We start from the raw sequence: 19,510 nt of genomic DNA on the forward strand, positions 1-19,510 counted from the left end.
TTCTTGGCACACAATAGAATTCTAGACTCCATTAGGCCTATTGATTTTTCCTCAAATTCATCAAGAGTAGCATTATTAACGATTAAAGTGGAAAACAAGATCTATACATTGATAAATGTTCATTCTCCAACAAATAAAAAGAACAGAACTGACAAAAAGGGAACAGGTCAACTTTGGGATGAACTTCACCAATTAGTAACGAATATACCTGATACTAACATTAAAATTCTTCTTGGAAATTCTAATGCAAAGATTGGACGTGAGAGAAAATTTCGTGGATTGGTGGAACATGGCCACATAAATGGAACATAAATTAACGAAAAAGAACGACGAACGGTTAATTGAATTTTGTATTAACCAGGGACTAATTTTAGAAACAAAAAGGTTTAAAAGAAAACCGCATAAATTAATAACTTGGAAAAGTCCAAATGTTAAATTGGGTGAAACCCAGATAGATCATGTGGCCATGGATCGTAAATTTCATAGAGAAATTTATAATGTTAAGGTTCTGCGTGGTGTCGATGTTGATTCAGACTATTACATCTCCAATATTAAATGTAAATTAACTCCTAAAAGGAAAAATAAACCGCATAACCTTAACAGGAAACGATTGCATGATCCTAGTTCAGTCATTAATAATCGAACATACTTTGAGAAATCCACAACACTTTTAAGTGATAGCTTGGGAACCACTATTAACAAATTAAAAGCCATAGCAGAGGAAGTTGCTCCCATTAAAAAACGAAAGTACATGCTTAGTGGAATGGAGAGTGTGATACAGCAATACTACGCCGGCATAAAGCCTGGTTGAATGATCAACAACAAAAAACAGAGAGCTATAGAGAAGAAGTAATCAATGCTAGATGATAAACGGCTGAAGAAATCAGGAGAGTTAAAAGAATTATCAGAAGGAAACATTAAAATCTACTCATGAAGCTTTCAATCGAAATAAAACAAGAGACTGTTATAGGACTTTTAAACAATACCAAAAAATTATACTCCCCCTACTCTCCTGATGAAAAATAAGAACGGAAATGTGGCCCATTATTATTATGACAATGCAATAACACTTCAAAACATTACTTAATAGTGATAAACCTGAAAATTATTTTGAATTTGATCTATTTCCCAGAAATAAAACACCTTTGGAGAAGGTCATACCACCGGTTTACGATGAAGTAAGTGCAGCTATTGATTCACTGGAAAATTTTATAGCAGCAGGAGAAAATCAACTAGTAACGGAACTCTGGCAGAATGCGAATATACAGACTATTCAAAATCAACATAAACATCTTATTGACATTTAGAATACAGGAAAATTGCCTCAAGATTGGAATGTTGCAATTATACACCCAATCCATAAAAAAGGTGATATATCAGATCCTAGTAACTATCGGGGAATTTCTTTGCTAGATATCACCTATAAATTAATATTTCTCTGAGATAGTCTATTCCAGAATCCATGACCAGCCTGAGAGTGAATTGGGTGAATATCAGGGCGGTTTTCGTCCAGGACGAAGTTATCCAGATCAAATTATCAGTCTCAAATGGATCATAAAACACTAACGCATTAGGAGCAAAAATTTAGTGATCACTTTTGTTGATTTTCTAAAGGCGTATGATACTATCTATTGTGAATCATTACTACATATCCTTACTGAATTTGGTCTACATCGGAAACTTGTTTAAACTTATTGCGGTCACTCTGCAAAACACATAGTCTAAAGTTAAGTTCAGAAATGAAATCTCTGAACCATTTGAAATTCATACCAGTCTTCGACAGGGAGATGGATTATCCCCATTGATGTTTAATTGTGTGCTGGAAAAAAATTATGCGTGAATGGAGTAAGTTATGTCCTCCAGCTGTACAGATTGGAAGAAATATTCTGGCGCTATTAACAACTAGTATAGATGAAGCAAAATATCAAGTAGAGGAACTAGGAAAATTAGCAGCAAAGGTTGGATTGAAAATATCTTTTGGGAAAACGGAAATTATGCCATCCTTTAAAGTTGACACTCCACATATTATATTAAATAGCAAAGCAAAGTCACCTCCGTACAGGCCATGAAGGCCCTTGGAGGAGTGGAAGGTAAAGGATTCCACCATTGTTAACCTCGGCACGTGATGGGTTAGAGTGGTTAGCTCCACGCCCGACCACCTTTGCCCCAGGAATTAACCTGGTACTCATTTTTGGTGTAGGCTGAGTGAACCTCAGGGCCATATGCAACTCCGGAAGTGGAAATCTCGTTTCTTAAATTTTACGACTTCCTCACGGGGATTCGAACCTACGTCCTTCCGGGCGAACCGAACACATTTTTACCGCCTCGGCCAGGCAGCTCCCATTTTGTTAAATAGCACTCAGAAAATAAAAGTTGTAAATAAATTTAAATATCTTGGTAATATTGTCACCCGGAATGCTAATGAAAAAGTATCCATAAATAGTAGAACTCTAAAATTGAGACGAGCACAGCAAGTTACATGGCCGAGTTACAAAAAACAGTCTCTTTCAATTAGTGCTAAATTTCGCCATTATAACTCCGTCATCAAACCAGAAGCAACGTATGCAACTGAAACATTATTCAGACTGGATAGCCAAGCAACAACAGACGATCTGCAGATCTCCGGACAATGATTCATAAAAACATCAGGTTGATGGCCGGTGGCGACTTTTACCCAATTCATTAATTTACAAGGAAAGTGAATCATTTATTGACACGATGAGAAAACGGAGGATTGCATTTTTTGGACACATAGGCCGTTTTCCAAATTAAAGACTCCTAAAATAGCTTTTTGATATCTTTTGGAATAGTAAAACAAAAAACACTTGGTTTTAAGAAATACAAATGGATTTGGATGAATTGAAAATTACTACAGAACAAATTGAAAATAGGGAAGAGAAGAATATTCTAAACAACAAATATACAAAACTGTCACTTAAAACATCAAAACGTAAGCAGTATGTTATATCAGCAAAAGAACGGGCTTCATGATCGCCTAGAAAGAAGTTGTTTTGGGAAAATAAGAAATTATTAAGTTTTAAAAATGAACTTATTTTTTATGTACTTATTTTTTAAAGATTTCATTGTACAACGTTGATTTTGGTGCTCCAGTGTGAGCGAAAACAGTATAAATAAATTATTATTATTATTATTATTATTATTATTATTATTATTATTATTATTATTATTATTATTATTATTATTATTATCATAATCAGCAACCATATCCATATCATACTGCTATATACACACCGATATGATCTGAATCATGGATATACATCTTAGTTTAACATTGAAAATAGAGGTTTATTCGTAAAGTTTGGTAAATTAGGTATTAGTTCCAGACAGCTTTCTATCACTGCGAAGTTTCCCCTAAATTCTCTGTAATGGAGGCTTGCTATCGTAGATTATTAAGGAATGTTTATGGCTAACTCCGAAAACCGTAAAAGTAGTTACTGGGATGTAAAGCCAACAACATTATTATTTTATGGCTAGCATGAATAAATGTTTCGAGTTGTGTTAAATGAAGTGTTCCTTTTCTTGATAGTGTAGTTATATACCGGTATTTTATCACAATCGATAATGATCTGGCCTTTAAACAATTGGTCGACGTAGCCTACTTTTGTGCTGAATTATCGACATAAAACAAAATTTCTTACATAGATTCCTTATGGTTGTGTCACATACTCCCAGTACATGATGCAAATGTAGAATAGCATGCTTATAGAGACGGCACCAATTATTTGTGAATACTTAACCGATGAGTTGTATTAAAACCAAAAAACCAGAACTTCCTCAAGGGTCTTGGCCTACCAAGCGACCGCTGCTCAGCCCGAAACCCTGCAGATTGCAAAGTTTCGTGCGGTCGGCACGACGAATCCTCTCTGTCATTATTCTTGGTTTTGTAGTCATCGGCCACTATTTCACCGTCGGATAGCTCCTCAATTGTAATCAAGTAGGCTGAGTGGACTTCAGGTCGAGGTAAATTTCTCTGACCTGGCTGGGAATCGAACAAGTGATCTCTGGGTAAGAGGCAGGCACGCTTCTTCTACACCGCGGGGACGGTTATGAGTTATATTATAATAGTAAAGATTACACAAGTTGTACCGTAGACCGTGTGAGTCAGGTTCACAACGCAACTGTTATGAGAGAATGACTACAGTGCGCCTTTATGCAGATTTCCATGAGGCTTATCATGCTTCGCTGAACACGTTTCAACATCGCATTATCAAGGTTTCTAATTTCGCTATTGTTGTCCTTTAGCAATCTGAAGCTTGTTTTGAACATTTCTTTGTTTAAGAAGTAGGTAGGAAACCAATGCTGACCGCAGACACGTAGAAATAGTTCAATTATCAAAATAACTGTGGATTGTCTTCGTCGATTCTTTTAATGCATTCCTTCAAAAGACCGACTCCCATGAGCAAGTGCTCATTGAAGGGAGAAAAATACATGAGATACAAAGCGACATCATATTATGCAATTAAAATACAAATAAATACAGTGATCAACGGTGATAATATAATTTTTAAACGAATTAACATATAGATCTATGTTAACGTTTTAATACAACATAGCTTAGGCCGTTATTTAACAAATACATTTTATATCTAAGATGAAATTCTAAAAGAATTTAATTGTATAAAGTCCACCTCTTCAATACACGTTTGCCATTTCATAAATGTTCTGTCTAAAAAGCTACATAGGACATGTTTCGACCTAGCCTAGAGATCATCATCAGCTAAAATAACACAAATATGAAAGACATATACAAAAACTGTGATACATAAAAGACTTGAGATAAAATACAATCAACAAAATGCAATGGAACTCTATGTTTAAAATGTACATAGTTTCAATCTTGGACGAATTTATTTGAGATAAAATACAATCAACGAATGCAATGAAAATCTTTGTTTAAAATATACATAGTTTCAATCTTGGACGAATTTATTTGAGGTAAAATACAATCAACAAATGCAATGAAAATCTTTGTTTAAAATATACATAGCTTCAATCTTGGACGAATTTAGTTGTAACAGGTGTGTGTCCAACGGTATTTAATACATATATTGGTTGGCTGGAGGAAATATTTAAAAATTGTGAAGACTGTTAAATGTTGTTCTATTTGTCATGGTTCTGGAAACGGAGTGAAGTTTTAAAAATTCGTCACATTTCCTCATGGAGAATACAAGCATAGCCAAGATCTAAAAGTGAAAACAAACAGCAGAGTGTGAGAACGAAGAAATGAAGTAGAACTAAAAGATAATATGAAGAGTAGTCGCAAAATAATACTCACTTCCTCCTTCCTCCAGTCCTGTGCTTGTATAGGTCAGTTTGGGTCGGTGTTGACCTCCACACTGACTGGTGACCGTTCTGATGTTGTGTTGGGTGGGGGAAACAGCGGGAGAATGGAGGGAGTGTAAGTGGAAGGATGGGAGGACGGACCAGTAATGAGTGTTGCGACAGATTTAATTGAGTTTTGTTTCAGATCTTTCTCGATTGTTGTGTTAAAATGGGATTTTCATTTTTGTTTCTTGGATTTCGTTAAGATTATGGATGGGATGTGATTTTTGATCTAGGTTTATACAAATATTTTCTGAAATGTTTAATAAAGTTCCCTTTTTGGTTATATGTAGTATATCTAGATCTTTATCTATAGTGGAGAAAAAGCGATTGTGATCTTTCATGTGTTCACTCATAGCGGAAAGTCTTCTGTATTTAGCTGTTTTAAAATGTTCTTTATAGCGGATTTGAAAGTTCCTCCCAGTCTCTCCAATATAACTGGCGTCGCATTACACGTCAACTTGTAGACCCCGGACTGCAAATATTCGTCGGATTTGTTAAGTGTGTTTGTGTTATAGAACCGTTTAAAAGTAGCGTTAGTTCTAAAGGCGACATTGAGATTGTCTTTTTCTAAATGTTTGGGATTTGGTATAGGTTATTGCTGTTGAAAATGAAGGTGACAAAGTCAGTATTCTCTTTCTTTTGTTTTTTAGGTGTGACGGTGGGTTTATTTTTTATCTTATTGAGAATTCTGCCAAAGAAATTGTTATTAAACCCATTAAGGCGTGCTAAATTGTGGATGGTGTTAATTCCTTTCTTATATACTTTTTTGGACATAGGAATGTTCAGGGATTTATATATCATATTATAAAAACAGGCCTTTTTGTGAGAGCCAGGGTGCAGTGAATTTTGTCTGATCATGTTGGCTGTCTGAGTGGGTTTTCTGAATATATCAAATTTTAGATGGTTGTCGCTTCTCCTAATTTTAAGATTTAGAAAATTTATGGATCTATCTGTTTCAGATTCAACTGTGAATTTTATGTGGGGGTCACAAGCATTTAGCTTATTAAGGAGGGTTGTAATGTCAGTGATTCGTTGGTCAATAATGGTGAAAATATCGTCAACGTATCTCAACCAATGGAATATATCTGGTGAATTATTGAATATCTTGTTTTATCCAGATTGTCTATATAAATTTCTTCCAAAATTCCAGAAATAGGGGATCCCTTAGGGAGTCCTTTCTGCAGATAAATTGTGTTATTAAAAGTAAAATTATTATTATTGAGAACACACTTCAGAATATGTAAAAATTCTTCTATTTCAGGTTTACTTAAAAGGTTATGTTTGTTTAGGTTATCTTTAACTAGGTTAATGGTTTCAGCTATGGGAATGTTAGTGCACATATTCGTAATATCGAACGAGTGCATAGTGTGATATGGATTTAATTTAAGTTTATTTGTGATGTTACTGAATTCTATGGAATTTTTGACAGAGATTCTACTGGAAAATGTATAATATTTAGCCAAGAAATGTTTTATGAAACAAGCAAAACAGTAAGTAGGACTAATTTTGAAATTGATGATCGGCCTGTCGCAATACGCATTACAGGTCCGTCCTCCCATCCTTCCACTCACACTCCCTCCCCTCTCCCGCTGTTTCCCCCACCCACCACAACATCAGAACGGTCGCCAGTCAGTGTGGAAGTCAACACCGACCTAACCTGATCTATACAAGCACAGGGCTGGAGGAAAGAGGAACTGAGTATTATTTTGCGACTCTTCATATTATCTTTTACTTCTACTTAATTTTTCGTTCTCACACTCGGCTTTTTGTTTTCACGTTTGGATCCCGGCTATGCTTGTATTCTCCATGAAGAAATGTAACGGACTTTAAAACTTCACTCCGTTTCCAGAAGCATGATAAATAGAACAACATTTAACAGTCTTCAAAATTTTTAATATTTCCTCCAGCCAACCAATATTTGTATTAAGTGCGATTGGACCTACACTTGTTACAACTAAATTCGTCCAAGATTGAAGCTATGTACATATCAAACATAGATTTGCATTGCATTTGTTGATTGTATTTTATGTCAAGTCTTTTATGTATCACAGTTTTTGTATATGTCTTGCAACTTTGTGTTATTTTAGCTGATGATGACCTCTAGGCTAGGTCGAAACATGTCCTATGTAGCTTTTTAGACAGAGCATTTATCAAATGACAAACGTATATTGAACAGGTGGACTTTATAAAATTAATTTTTTTAGAATTGTATCTTAGATATTTAAAGTCAATACGGAACCGGAATGAAGTTCATCACTTCTAAAAATGCATTTTATCACATCTTTCCCTTTGAAGATTTTTTCAAATTTCAAGTACATGTTTAGTTAATCCATTGTATAGTTTTGATAAGTTGTGAATAATACTATTTAATACATATTTGTTTGATTTATGGGAAAAAGGTATTCTATTAGAGTTTCTTTTATTATTGTTATGAAAATCAACATTACTGGTTAATTTAAAAAATAGTTTTGCCTCCTTACCACTTCCAAATGAAGAGGCTATCTTTATATTGCATTGTATGGTCCATTTTGAGTATTTTCGTAACCTTAAAATAATAATGTTCTAATGGAATTGTGAAGGCCATAAAGTTTTCTAACTGCTCTATTTTTCAGGACCTGAATTTGTTGAAAGAGTTCTTTTATTTGCACCAACCCATATGACGCACATGTATTGAAAATTACACTGGAACATTAAATGATAAATACTTTTCTTGAGAGAATTGGAAGTGGATAGCGTAAACTGTACATGACACCAATAAGAGAAGAGATATAATTGATGTTAGAATCTCAAACCAATTGACAATCAATTATCAGACCCAGATATTTAAATTCATACGCCTAGGTGAGTGGTACGTTTTCAAACTGTATAACTTCACATCTACCAAAGCGAACAAACTAATTATGAAAAAATAATGAATAATTTATCATTGAGCCAGTTGTTAAGAATCCCAAGATCATACATAATATCATCCTGTAAATCCCTCATTGCCCGTCTGGCATAAAACAGGTTAGTGTCATCAGCAAATAATGTTATCTTACCTCTTAAATACAGTTTCTATATTGAGTTAATACAAATTAGAGAAATCATTGGCCAAATTAAAGATCCCTTTCTAGATTTTAAGGAACTGTTTGCATTTTTTGATATGCATACCTGACCCTGTCTTTCGAATAATCTTGAAACCATCTTAAAGATACCAATTTCTATTAGCTTTCCCATTAGCAACTCATGGTTCACTGTGTTGATAGCTTTTCTCTAAGTCTACAAATAAGCCTGCGGCTAGAGAATCTTTCTCTAAAGCGTCCTGAAGCTGAGTTAAATTATCAACCGTCGCATTCGCAGTCTTCTGTTATTGAGAAATCCATATTGATAGTCATACTCGATAGTCGATTGATAGTCATGATCGAAATATTACATAATTCTTCTTTAACATTGTTTTTAAGAATTTTGAATGTGGAGGTAATATTACAATTGGGAGAATTTGCTGGAAAATCTTATCTTCTCCTTTATGAACAAGTACCACTCTCGCTATTTTAAGATTTTTAGGAAATTTCCCAGATTTCAATGAGAGATTTTTAATGGTGATACCAGTTGTTTATAGCATTACATTAGTAATATATTACTTATATTATCAATGTCTTTGGAATCTTTGTTTAGTAGTTCTATTTGAGGCATATCTTGGACTTAGCTTTCAGTTGTATAATTTTTAGAAAGGTAATTTTTTGTATTATTTAAATTAAATCTGTAATCGGTGGTATTATTCAGTGAGTTATTTGGGATGATGTTCATCAGATTCTCAGCAATTGTTGAAAAATAATCATTAAATACTTTAGCTGTTTCTAGGGGCTAGTAGTGAAACCATCCTCTTTATTAAGTGTAACACTTTGTCCTTCGACATTATGTTGTTTTTTGAGGATGGTTACCAAGTTTTAATTCCTCTTAACATAACAATCACCATCATTACGTTGTTTGTTTGTAATTGTCTCATTAATATATTTCCATTGGGTCCTAACACTAGTTTCGTCTTCAATTGTATTGGCATTATAATCATGCTGTAGTCTCCATTCCAAATTAGCTACTAATAAGCGGCATGTTTTATATCGCTCCTTAGCCTTTTCATTCACATACATATTTCTGAGTTTATTGTGCAAGCAGTATCTTCTCTTAATTAAATTAGTTAATTCCTCTACCACCCATGGATTTCAAGTTTTCGTCTTGTTTTCATATTTCGTTTAGTTTTTATTTGGATATATTCAATTCCTTTGGGATATATCATATTCAATTATGTATTTCCTCTACTTGGTCATTTCCAATAGGAATGTATGGATTATCATCAAAGTATTTGCTGAGCTTAGTGTAATTTACCCTGTTTATGTATTTCTGTTGAACATAGTTGTGCTGTCTGTCTGTTAGGTCATCAGCCCAGAGGCTGGTTGGATCCTCAAATAGCACCACCAAAAGTTATGTGGTTATAAGGAAACCGCAAAAACCAATGGCAGCACCAAAATGAGGCGTACTAGGCAAGACGAGGAGTGAGGTAGTTTGCCATTGCTTTCCTCACTGGATCAGAAAGTGCTATTGCAGCACGACTGACCCTATGAGTAACACCTTTCATAACACTCAGTCGTGCTCTGAATGTCATTACTCATCACCACCCATACCCCAGCAGCTTCCGTATTGTCACAGCCATGGATGAGACTGGGACTTCGGTGAAAGCTATACTTTACTCTGGCCTGTGCCAAGAGATGGATACAAAAGTACTGTATCCATCAAGAAATGGCAGCAGGAAAAATAGTTTTGTTATCGTAAATAAATAAATGAATACTGGATTAAAGCCACTGTATTTATTTAATGAAGCCGAGCTTTCAGCCAAATTGGATTGGCCTTCATCAGGGCATGTTAAGTTCTGCTTCCAACAGTGAGCAGAGAAATTCAAAGAAATGTGGAAGTCATGACCGTACTATCTACGGCCTACTCCACTAATTGGACTCAAGGGTCGTCGTGCTGTGATTCACCGCCCTCTGTCGATGGTTTCGTGAGTGCGTCCCGCTGTTCCATGGTGGTGTTATGCATGTATTTCTGCAGTACAGGTCTCCATGTATTTGAAACTTGAAGCGGTCTTCCCTGTTGATGTTATTTGGCCGCAGCTCCATCTCTATGGCTTCTCTTACCAGTCGAGCATAGAAGTACTTTACAGGCGCGATGACCTTTGCCTGGTCAAAGAAGATTTTATGGTCTGTACTGTAGAAATGTTCTGGTATGGCAGACTGGCTTATGAGGTTATGACATTCTCCGTGGAGGATGAAAGAGCGACGTTCCTTGCCGACCTAATGTGTTCTTTCACCCTGGTGCTGACAAGCGTTTTCGTCATGCCAGTATATGAGGAACCACAACCATAACCACATGGAACTTCATACACGCCCAGTGTTTCAAGATGTGGTTTTTCTTTGAATGTCGAAACAGGGATTTGAGCTTCTGGTCTGTGGTGAAAACTGGAATTATATTGTGCCCTGATGAAGGCCAATGCAATTTGGCTGAAAGCTCGGCTTCATTAAACTAATATAGTGGCTTTAATCCAGTATGCATTTATTTATTTACGATACGAAAACCTACGTTCATTACATAATTGTGTTATGTTAGAAATACTAATGTCTAGTACAAGTGCCTGGAGATCAGAAATTGCACAGCCCATATTATATATATGCAGGTAAAGTTATAATTGTTGATAAATATATGATCTATTAAAGTCTAAGTGTCATTGGTAATTCTAGTTGGTAGAGTATTGTTACACAGTCCGACTCATTGGCGGAATGGTCAGCGTTGACCTTCGGCTCAGGGGGTCCCGGGTTCGATTACCGGCCGGGTCGGGGATTTTCATCGCCCCTGATTAATTCTTCTGGCTCGAGGACTGGGATTTGTGTTTGTCTCAACACTTTCCTCTTCCTATTCACACAACACACTACACTACCAACCACCACAGAAACGCGCAATAGTGATTAAATCCCTCCGTATAGGGTTGGCGTCAGGAAAGGCATCCGGCCGTAAAACAGGGCCAAATCAACATGTGCTATACAGTTCGCACCCGCGACCCCACAGGTGTGGGAAAAGCTGTAGACAAATAAGAAGAAGAGAGTATTTTTACACAGTGTAAATCCATAAGATTCTAAACCTCGCAATTCTAAAACGGTAGAATGAATTATTTGATTATTTAATGTATCAAACCTAAAGACTCCTATTACAATACAGTTGTAATGCCTAACTTTATCTACCATGTACTCTAAGTCTTCTAAAAAATGTGGTACGTTATTTGTGTTTGGATTTTAAGCACCTATTTTAGTATTAGCAAATTTCAATTTCTAGGTAAATTACACTATGGTATTTTTCGAACATATATTTGAAACAACATAGCTATTTATCATTCACAAAAACTGTTACTTCCCCGCCGTTACCATTGCTTTTGTAAGCACTAAATAGTAATAGCCATTCAGATTAAAAACATTGTCATCATTGTTCTTAAACTAGGACTTGGAGCATACTAAGATATCTACATCAGGAACTATTTCATTAAGAATGGCAGTGTCACTCAATTTATTCTCGATACTCCAAGCACTTAGGTACAGCAATCTAATATTTTTCAGGTTACAACTAACAAAATCACTACTACTATTTAATTTAGTTTCAGTCATAACAGATTTTCCATTCTTAAACGTAAACATTAGAGTCTATTAGATCTAAATTAAATTTCAAAATTCTAACTTATCCTAGTTCCTTCTTTCAAGCTCAAGCATATGATCAGTGTTTTCAATTCATATTACTGGATCAGACTCAGATTTCCTAATTAAAACCGTGTCCTCCTTGATTCCTCATATCCCTCGCTCTTTTGAAGAGTTTCTTAGCTTTTGTGCTAGATGTTCATTAATGAAGATAGAACAATATGGACACAAACGTAATGCCGAGGAGTTAAAAGCTCTTCTAATTTTCTTAGCTTGTATTATCTCATCCCGCTTCCATCCGTTTACAAACCAAACTGGAAATCAAGTAGGGATGACATAAAACTGTTAGTGCTCAACTGTAGAAGTATTGTAAAGAAAGGAATAGAATTAATTTAATAGATATGTTCTTACCAGATATTGTAATAGGAGTTGAATCATTGCTGAGAAATGATATAATGAATGCAGAAATTTTCTCACGAAACTGGAGGGTGTATCGTAGGGATAGGATAGGAATGGCAGGAGGGGTAGTATTCATTCTCGTGAAAGAAGAATTTGTAAACTACGAAAAAGTTAAAGATGACAAAAAAGAAATTCTAGGGGTACGGCTCATCTGAAAAATAATTTTACTAATTACTTATTGAAAAAGTAATTTGTACTTTTAATTTAGTAAGATATTTCTCAAGTAACAGTAATTAAACCCCGTTACTTTTTCGTTGTACTTTTCCTACCACTCGTTATATTAAACGTTTAATATCATCAGAACTGTTGAAGAGAGGTAGCTGATAGTGAGCAGAAATGAGTATCCCCAGCCACTTTAGTGTTCTAAGATGTTTGTCTGTTATGTCTTCAGCCCAGAGGCTGGTTGGATCCTCAAATAGCACCACAAAATTTTATGCAGTTATAGGGAAACTGCAATGACCGCTGACAGCGCCAAATTGAGGCTTACTAAGGAAGATGAGGAGTGAGATATTTTGCCATTGCTTTCCTCACTGGGACAGAATGTGCTATTGTAGCACGACTTACCCCATGAGCAACACCTTCCATAACAATCACATGCACTAGTCATGCTCAGAATGCCATTACTCAGCACTACTCATACCTCAGAAGCTTCCATACTGTCACAGCCTTGCTCTGACCTGTGCCAAGAGACAGATGCGAAAGTACTCAATCCATCAAGAAAAGGCAATAGGCGATGTTCTAATATATTACTTCAAAATTTAAAGAACGCTCTTCTTTTCGTTCCTATTTCACATGGAATGTCCCTCGTGCGTTATTGCGACGTTAGAAAGTTAGAAAACTAACAAGGGGGCATTCCCTACTTGCCACCACCGATTTCGCTCAAATTTATAGAACATGCGGGGCTTGGCTAGAAATGAAAGTACCCAAAGTGGGAACTCCAGATGGCCAAGCGTATACAAAATAAAAATAAAAATAATAATGTTGACGCGGCTCTCGCACCGTATAACCCACTTACGTTAGCGCGCACGCCGAGCAGTACTTGGCGGAGCGGTAAGCGCTTGGACTAGTAATTCGATGGTCGTGAGTTCGACGTTCAATGTGGAGAATATTTATCTCAACTTTTTTATTATTCGTTTATTTTATTTTTATTTTATTTATTTATTTATTTATTTATTTATTTATTTATTTATTTATTTATTTATTTATTTATTTATATGCAAAAGGCATATAGCACATCATTTTTTTAATGAGTGCACAATAGTAGAAAATTTGGAGTTGCGAACTTTCCCGGTTGTAACCGTACAACAGGGTTACAGATTCCATTCAGTATTTATTATTATTATTATTATTATTATTATTATTATTATTATTATTATTATTATTATAATTATTATTATTATTATTATTATTAACCCGATTCATGAGATTTTATATTCTGATTCTCATCATTTAGACTGTAATAAATAGGTATCACGTATATTATTGTATTTAATCATAGGTTAAGTGAATTTTGTTTGTAATAAGTGAGATTTGTTGGTTTCATATAGTCATGCTGTGGCTTGTAACTCTGGCCAGATGAGCTGGCATAGTATTTTGCAATCGAGGCTATGTTTAACTAAGAATGTAATGTGCAAGTAGGTTTCCCGGTGACGCATGCAGCATATTCATCTTTAGTCCGCTTGGGCACGCTTATACGACACATGACTGATGACATCAGTGCGTGGGCACGTGATTGCGATCAAGTGTCTGTATTCGCCAGATACTGTATGTTGAGGTGGAAGGGATGACCAGAGAGTAGGGAGATGTGTCGTCATCGCGAGGTTATAAAAGTCGATGCAACGGTGGTGAGAGGTATCAGATCATATGAATCAAATGGATCAAATGAAAGAAGTGAAGGAAGAGTGATGGTCAGTGGTTTTAGAGTAGTGGTCAGAGCTAAGAGTTGTGTTTGAAGAGGTTTTGGAATCATCGAGGAGGTCTACAAGTGGTAGTTGGATCCAAGTAGAGACTGGTACTATGCTGATAGTGAAACATCATTTACTTGTGAGGATGGACTTTACAAGGTGTTTCAATAATATTTTCCAATTTCTTACGATCTATTGACTGGACGTAATTACATTGGAGCTTCCTATACGCGTACATGGTATGTAGGTCAACTCCTTGTTACATAAGAAGATAACAGCAGACGGCTCCCGACTTCAGCTCATAGGTTTTTCCAGGAATTTCAAGTTCATCAGCGGTATATGCAGACATCAGGTAATTAAAGCATCAGACATGTTATACATTCATAACATGAAGAAGAATGTAAAAAGCGGCGATATCACATTTCACTTCAAGTTCATGCCAATAGCTTTCTTTGTTTAGATTAAATTTTCTTTTTAAATGTTACCGCAAATCTCACTATATAAATTTTTTTGTTAAATTAAAATACGTCAATGCTTGTTCATTGTGACGTAAATTATAGTCACAAACTCAGTTTTAGTTTAATTATAATACGTGATTCTAGTTCCATGTACAATCCTCAATTGTGGAAATGCAACCGTAATCTAATATTGTCTTGATCCATATCCCTGTATATTGCCAGATGTGTGAGTTTATCACCTCACGCCTTGAGATAATTGATATAAGATGTATGCTCTACCAAATTTTGTTGTTTTTTTCTTAAAAAGCAACTGGCGCTCAAACAAATGTTATGTATATTGTGTGAAGGAGATGAAGGTATAAGAGTAGTGGTTGGAGTAGCCACACGGTGTGTTCAAACAGAAATTCTTCTCTTTTTTCCTTTATTGGCTATCTTCCCTCCTTGGGGAATGTGCCATAAACGTGAATAGTCGTTTCGCTGTAGGATTCGTTTCCACCTGACAAGTGAAGGTTGCTCCTGGCGGCTGTACACAAACAATAGATTCTTGGCGCAGGTAGAAAAAGGTCTGTCAATGAAATCCCAATTTTTTACCTTTTCAATGCCTTTTGCGTATAAATAAATAAAATTAATTATTCACCTCTTTGCTTAATTGGAAAATGAATAATATAAAAGTTGACAGGAAAAAAAACATTCTCCACACGGGGAGTCAATCCCACGACCATCGAATTATTAGTCCGAGCTCTTACCGCTACGCCAACTACTGCTCGGCGCGCGTGTTAACGTAAGTGGCTTATACGGTGCGAGAGCCGCGTCAAGATTTTTATTTTTATTTTCTATACGCTTGGCCATCTGGATTTCCCACTTTGGGTACTTTCATTTCTAGCCAAGCCCTGCATGTTCTATAAAATTGAGCGAAATCGGTGGTGACGAGTAGGGAATACCCGCTTGTAAGACAATAATATAAAATGTTGTAAACTGTAATGATTGTTTCTTACCAAATATCGTCCGGCTCTGCTTTGAGTTTATCAGCATGTAATCGACCCTAGTGACAAGATGTGATTTTGGTCTAGCTGCATCCTATTTCCTTAACCGTCTACAAAATTATAGATGACGCTTTGTGACCTACGAACATCGCGCAGACCGCTTCTGTCAGAGAATTGTCTCATTTAGTAGAATGTATATATGCCGTCTTAGTGCACACGTACTACTCACTCTCAGAACATCACGCGTCCGTTTACTGCAATAGCTCCAGAAGGAATTAGTCTTTCTCGAACTTCATTGGCCATCGTCACAGAGAATATTCAACCTCTCTCTTCTTCTCTGTTTACAAATAACTGTTTTAATTCATTTTCAGGTTTAAAGTACAAGCAGATGGATCACTGCAAATTACTGATCTACATAGAGATGACAGTGGAAATTATTCCTGCCTCGTAGAAAATCGCTATGGATCAGATCATATTACGCACAGACTCACGGTACAAGGTAAGTAAAACCAGTTATCAGGATTTTTAGATGATTTTCTCTTGATGTATTTTTCCTACAGTATATTACCTTCATGTACTTAATAGCGCTCCCTGCTGAAACATATTCTTCTTTCTCTCTGTGTCATCTTTGACCTTGATTTTAATTACCCAAAACTACTAAGTAGGGCTGTGGTCTATTCAGGTTCGTTGATGTCCGTATTATCCGAAAACTCATGTAACACTGTATGTAGAGTACTGTAGAGGGTCATCGATATAGAATACCCATACAATTAGAAATGCTCTTTCAAATAGGATAAACATATTGAGATGATTATTGTCTTTAACTGAAGGGGAAATATGGGAGAGTTCTTTTACATACCGGTACCTTAACAAATGTCTACATGTGCCCCATTAGCGTCACGCAAACGCAGACGTGCCTCGTACGCTAGAGCATGTCTGGAGTTACAGTTGCGATGGCATCAGTGATCCTGTCTGAGATATTCCTAATAGCAAACTCCATCGCGTAGTAGATTTTTTGTGACTTGTACAACACGACAAGCGAATACGCTCAGCATTACCCTTTGATAACGCTGGCCGGTCTGGTGATTTTCCTTTAGTTACACATCCTGTGAAGGCTTCTAAGCCCACTGTCGGCAGCATTGAATACGGTTTCCGTGGTTTCCCTTTTTCACACAAGCAAATGCTGGGCTGTATCTCAATTACGGCCACGGCCACTTCCTTTGCACTCCCGGCCCTTTCCTGTACCATTGTCGCCAAAAGACATATCTGTGTTGGTGTGACGTAAATCCAATTGTAAAAAAACTATACCTTTAAACTGATTGTACCATCGGTGAGTGGTTTTATAATCCGGCATGTCGTGACTCTAATAAGTTGTTCTGAAGTTACGTTGATAAGCATATTTGATTTGAATTCCCCGAACCTAACCATGCACTGATCTTCCTGTTGGGTGGTCCACATCGTAATTGCCTGGCAACACAGCACACGTGCAGACGCACTGTTCATAGAGAGGGTTACATCAGCGGGTCAAGATCAGGCAACGACTGCTAGCAGTGGTTTCAAAAAACTCCCTTCTTTCCCCGTTAGTTCAAGACCATCATCGCCTCAGTATGTTTATCCTACTTGAAGCAGCAAGTTTTGAAAGTATGCCTATTCTTTTTCGATGACCCTGTATATAGTTACAGCTACAGCATTACAAGCCACAAGACAACATTGTAGGGCTAGTTCCTTAGGCTACGCCAAAAGCGAATTATGAATTTCCTAGTTACAAGTATGAAAGTTATCTAAATTAAGAGGAAAATACAGTTTCATAAGAGTGCAATTCGGACAATATCTCAAAGAACATTAACACAATATTTAAACGTCGCATTTTATAGTTTCTTGATATGAATTTTACAACACTAGAGATTTTCACACGTTGGCCAGAAATATAATACATTCGCATGATCATTACAAATTACCAACCCGACACACGCTTTGAGATTTGGTTGGGACAAACAACATTCTAACTACAACATTTATTAATAGTACAGACCTGTGATAGCCGCCATCGTCCTGGATTCTGGCTGCATTCAACCAGCAAACCTCGGGTATTTAGCCTGCCATGGCTAACTTTATCATCCTCTTCTCAAAATATATACACCTTAACTTACACAATATTCTATAACACACTTTCGACACGGTCACCCTTGTGATGAGCGCGCCCTTCAAATGGCGACTGACACAACTTTCCCAGGAGTCTACTCTCGTGAAGCCAGGTGTGCCAAACAGATAAGACACCAGACGCGGTGGCTAACTTCAAACTCTTCTACAACAAACACACGCAGAATACCGAGAGAAATTCAATTACTTTTAGACCTTCAAAGTTTCATTAGGGGCAGCTCAAAACAAATTTTCTATCATCTTCCATTAAATATTATATTTTAACCATAGCCACAAACATATACTAAGTTATATTGGAGATCGACTTTTCGCACTTTCTTTATGACGAGAGTCGAGGGCTTCGCCGCTCCGGTAACCAGACAGACACTGCGAAATATACAGCGGGGGGTTTCTTTTATACTCTTATGGGGTGACGCCACTAACACCATGAAGCTTGATTATGCAATCTGCTAATTTCGCGTCCAATAGACCGATTTTCATGAAACTTGTTCCATAATTCCGGACAGACTTGCGATTTATTTAGATGTTAATCTCATAATTTTACCACACTCGCAACAGGTAAAATAAATTATTTCTGCCCGGGCGTTTCGCGGGTTTTCTTCATCCATTTACCTTGGCACGTGGAGCTAGTCCACTGATCGGGCGCAGATTTTTACCTAGGCTTAACTGCATTTATACTTTACCCTGGGGGTTCTGTCTTCACGTAGGGTTTAAGAATAATTTAGATTATTTATTTCTGTATTTACTGTGTTGCCAAAATCTCTCGTTACGAAGAATTCCATGAATTTGGAGATTTGTTGAGTACTCGAAGTCCTCCGAGGTGTCACGGTATTTCACGAGCTTGCGGCTCGGCTTGCCACGGATGAGTTCGTTCCCACGCGACAGCGAGGCTCTTGAAATGCAACATGGCTGCTCTCAAAAATAAAAGTAGGCTAGCTTGTTATTTGAAATAAATATTGAGGAAAAATAAAAAATAATTTTTTCATCGTAGAATTATGGGTTCAATATATCATAACACTTGCGGTTGCGTTGAAATGTTGGATAAGTACGCAACGATCAAACTATAACAATTAACAAGTTAACTGGCAGTCAGACTGATACAATCGTGACATTTGTGATGTCTGAATATGATTTTAGACTAGGAAACTTTGCTCTATTACTCCAGTTATTAACTGCATGAAAGACCTTTTAGGCGGAAGGAAACAATCATAACTAAAAAGTGTATCCCAGAAAAAAAGGTGCCCCGGAAGTTTTCTTCAGACTAGAGGTTCCCTTTGCGAGCATTGTTTCTACTGCTTCTGAGTGAGGAATTAGCCTCTTATTAATCGGCTGACACAAGTAAGGCTTTTACAAAATGCAATTATTGTAAGGTGAATTCAACATGATGATACTGTTCAGTGACCATCGCGAACTGTTTAAAAATGATGAATTTCTATTTATAAGCATGAATGGGTGACAACCATTCTGGATTAAATCTAGCAGGACACCGG

At 36.5% G+C, this 19,510-nt stretch overlaps 1 protein-coding gene across 1 annotated transcript in view; it reads left to right on the plus strand.

Moving 5' to 3' along the window:
• Positions 1-19,510, plus strand: part of LOC136863786 (cell adhesion molecule Dscam2) — a 1,545,364-nt gene that overhangs the window by 1,347,779 nt on the left and 178,075 nt on the right. Inside the window, exon 27 of the mRNA XM_068226091.1 lies at positions 16,232-16,359. Coding sequence (XP_068082192.1) covers positions 16,232-16,359 — 128 coding nt within the window. The remainder of the gene's footprint in view (positions 1-16,231; positions 16,360-19,510) is intronic.

Source organism: Anabrus simplex, chromosome 2 (assembly GCF_040414725.1).
Source record: "Anabrus simplex isolate iqAnaSimp1 chromosome 2, ASM4041472v1, whole genome shotgun sequence".
In the NCBI taxonomy this organism is placed as follows: domain Eukaryota; kingdom Metazoa; phylum Arthropoda; class Insecta; order Orthoptera; family Tettigoniidae; genus Anabrus; species Anabrus simplex.